The sequence below is a fragment of the Nannobrachium achirus genome (assembly GCF_963921795.1).
Source record: "Nannobrachium achirus genome assembly, chromosome: 6".
Taxonomy (NCBI): Eukaryota; Metazoa; Chordata; class Actinopteri; order Myctophiformes; family Myctophidae; genus Nannobrachium; species Nannobrachium achirus.
The window spans coordinates 22136254-22139816 of record NC_137815.1 but is presented as its reverse complement, the minus strand read 5'-3'; the positions used below and the strand labels follow the sequence as shown (position 1 = coordinate 22139816).

The 3563-nt window shown below is 51.0% G+C and overlaps 1 protein-coding gene across 1 annotated transcript; it reads left to right on the top strand.

The window, feature by feature from the left end:
• Positions 1–570: 570 nt before the first annotated feature.
• LOC308286904 (long-chain-fatty-acid--CoA ligase ACSBG2-like) lies at positions 571–2631 on the top strand (the record flags this gene model as incomplete). Its single annotated transcript, XM_080728026.1, has 1 exon — positions 571–2631. One exon carries the CDS (start codon positions 571–573, stop codon positions 2629–2631), a length of 2061 nt encoding a protein of 686 aa, XP_080584152.1.
• Between the last annotated feature and the right edge of the window lie 932 nt (positions 2632–3563).

The following is a 3563-nucleotide window of genomic DNA, read 5'->3' as shown; positions in this document are numbered from 1 at the left end:
ATTGAGCGTTGCTAACCCCTCCTAAAAGCTTTGTCTGTTTGTACATATGTCCCGCCGCATCCCACATTGGCCAAGCTTCACGGGACCCTTAATGAAATTAACTCATAAATAGCACCGCTCACTTCACACTGTGTGTGATTTTCATATTGACAACTGAATTTCCCCCACTGTAATATTGGTAGGTATTTTGTAGGTATGAATCTTTGGTAAATTGCACAATTCAGCTCAGACATTTAAGCGCCACTGAGATTAATTCGCCAAAACCTGCGATTCGGTCCGGTAGACAGTCTGAACCTGTAGCATTCAATACCAGACCTATTGGATTCAGTACCGAGCCCTGGTGTTGTGTGACGTCAGATGGGAGATGTATAAAGTCAGCTTTGTCCACGTTTTCTGTTTCATGAGACGAAGAAAAGGAACTGAAGCCAATCTATGACACCATGAAATGATATAAAACAATATAAAGCAAGAGAGAAGTCCAGAGAGAGAGTGAGAGTCCTGTCAGTCCTGTGCTTGTGCAGAGGACTCCCATTTTAACGTGCTACTGTGCGTGAGCCAATGTATGTAGCCATGGAGGTGGATCCACCAAATCCTTGCGCCAAGAAAAAGGTCCCTGCTGAACAGTCCTCTCCCACACAGGCTGTCAGCGACGAGCACACAGATACCCCTTTGGTACCATCGGCAGGGGATCTTCCTCTGTGGACGTCCAGAGGCAACGAGGAGGTGAGGTTGAGAATGGGGGAGTCTGGTATGGCCTCAGAGCCCCCAGTGACGGTCCACCAGATGTTCTCCTCGGCCGCGGAGTGCTTCGGCGACCGCACCGCTCTTAGCTGGAAGGAGGGCGAACAACAGATGTTTCTCAACTACACTGACTACTACGCGGCCTGTCGAACGGCGGCCAAGAGCTTCCTCAAGCTTGGCCTGGAGCGGTACCATGGCGTGTGCATCCTGGGCTTCAATTCCCCTGAGTGGTTGATCTCCGACATTGCTGCCATCTTGGCAGGAGGATTCGCCGTGGGCATCTACGCGACCAGTTCACCCGAGGCATGTCAGTACATAGCGGATAACTGTGAGGCCAATGTGATCGTGGTGGAGAACCACGCGCAGCTTCAGAAGATCCTCCAGGTCCAAGACCAGCTGCCATACTTGAAAGCAATTATTCAGTACAAAGACACGCTAAAAGAGAAGCGACCAAATCTTTACACATGGACAGAGTTTATGGAGCTGGGACGCCACGAGCCAGATGCTCCCCTCAACGACATCATCGCCAGCCAGAAGCCCAACCAGTGCTGCTCGCTCATCTACACCTCCGGGACCGTGGGGAAGCCCAAAGGAGTCATGCTCAGCCACGACAATCTGACATGGACAGCCTTCACCACCAGCCGTCACTGGTCCTCCGAGTCCCAGGCCTTGGTGTCTACGATCAGTTACCTGCCCCTCAGCCACATCGCCGCTCAGATGAATGACATCTGGTGCCTCATGAAGATCGGAGGGTGCACATACTTCGCACAGCCAGACGCCCTCAAGGGCTCCCTGGTCAACACCCTGAAGGAGGCGCGTCCCACATTCTTCATGGGCGTCCCCCGCGTCTGGGAGAAGATGCAGGAGAAGATGAAGGCCACCGGGGCCCAGTCGTACACCCTCGGCAGGATGGTGGCCACCTGGGCCAAGGATGTGGGACTACGCACCAACCTCAGCAAGATGAACCCGGGCGAAGCTGTCGGGCGCAAGCCGCTCAGGTACCACATCGCCAAGACAGTGGTGTTCAAGAAGGTGCGCCAGGCGTTGGGGCTTGACCGCTGCGACATGTCCTTCACGTGTGGCGCACCCATCAGTAAAGACACCCTCGAGTACTTCCTCAGCCTGGACATCCCCGTGTACGAGATCTTTGGCATGAGCGAGCTCACAGGACCTCACACCTTCTGCCGGCCCGACGCCTTCAGACTCACCAGCTGTGGGAAGGAGCTCTCGGGGTGCAAGACGAAGATTCACAACCCGGACAAGGAGGGCATCGGCGAGATCTGCGCCTGGGGTCGACACGTCTTCATGGGCTACCTCAACATGGCCGACGTGACGGAGGAAGCTCTGGACGCAGACGGCTGGCTGCACTCCGGGGACCTGGGCAAGCAGGACGAGGGCGGGTTCCTCTTCATCACCGGGCGCATCAAAGAGCTGATCATCACCTCGGGCGGAGAGAATGTCCCTCCCGTCCCCATCGAGGACGCCGTGAAGAAGGCCGTGCCGCTCATCAGCCACGCCATGCTGATCGGAGACAGGAGGAACTTCCTGTCCATGCTGCTCACCGTCAAGTGCCAGGTGAACGAGGAGACGGGCGCCCCCGAGGACCAGATGACACCCGAGGCCGTGAAGCTATGCAAGGCGCTGGGCAGCAAAGCCACCCGCGTCTCCGAGGTCGCCTCCGGCCAAGACGGTGCCGTTAACGCCGCCATCCAGAAGGGAGTCAACCGGGTCAATGAGAACGCCGCCTCCAACGCCCAGCGCGTTCAGAAGTGGATCATCCTGGACAAGGACTTCTCCATCGCCGGGGGCGAGCTGGGCCCCACCATGAAGCTGAGGAGGCCGCTGGTCACCAGGATGTACAACGAGCAGATCGAGAACTTATACAACTAGGTGGTGATTTGTGTACTTTGAGAACCACTAAACTATGACATATCTGTTGAGGCATGACTCCAAATGTGGGCAAGGTTTCAGCCCAATTAAACCCCCATTGGCTTCCTTCCGTTATGTCAAATATTATATATAAATTATGTAAAGGTGCTGTAATTGATAAGTTTGTGTTAAAATTAGGGCCTTTAACTGATTCATTTCAATGAATTAATTACAGAAAATGTACGCGATTAGAAAATGTTAAGTGTTTACCAACGTCTCACTGGACAATTTCATGCGTCCCGATCATACCGGTGCGCCAACCAAACGCAATGGGAGAAGAAGCCCAGTGGATGGGAAATGTAGATAAAATAATAAAACTCACTTGTATACCAAAAGGCATTTTAACATTTAAATAAATGTGCTTCTCAGGTCAAATAATTATATGCGATAAACATGCGATTCATTTCGATTAATTAATTATAGAGCCTCTAATTAATTTAATTATTCTTTTTAAACGAGTCCCAATCCTTTAAAACAAAGTTTTATCCACTTTTTCCTCAGCGTTTTGCCATAGCAATGTGTGTGTGTAGCCTGTATTACATCACCAATTACATCCTAGACATATATCCTAGTCTGAAGACGTTATGCAAGCACGACCACCGCTCACGTCACATTGGGTGTGATTCTTTTTTGTTAAAAGGTTCAGCACTGTATTCAGATAGTAATCATTACTATATTTCTATAGTGTTTGTTTAGTAACAGGGGTCTCTCTTCATCTCTGCATGCTCTTCAGTATTCAGAAAATAGATTTACATCTTGAGGTGGGTTGCCAATTGCACCCAATCAGGAGAGAAAACTCATTCATCAGCTTCAATTTTATAGTGTTTCAGTTCCAATTTGGTCTTCTCATTTCTGTGTGTTAGCGTTTCCAATTTCGCTGGTTTATCCCGTGT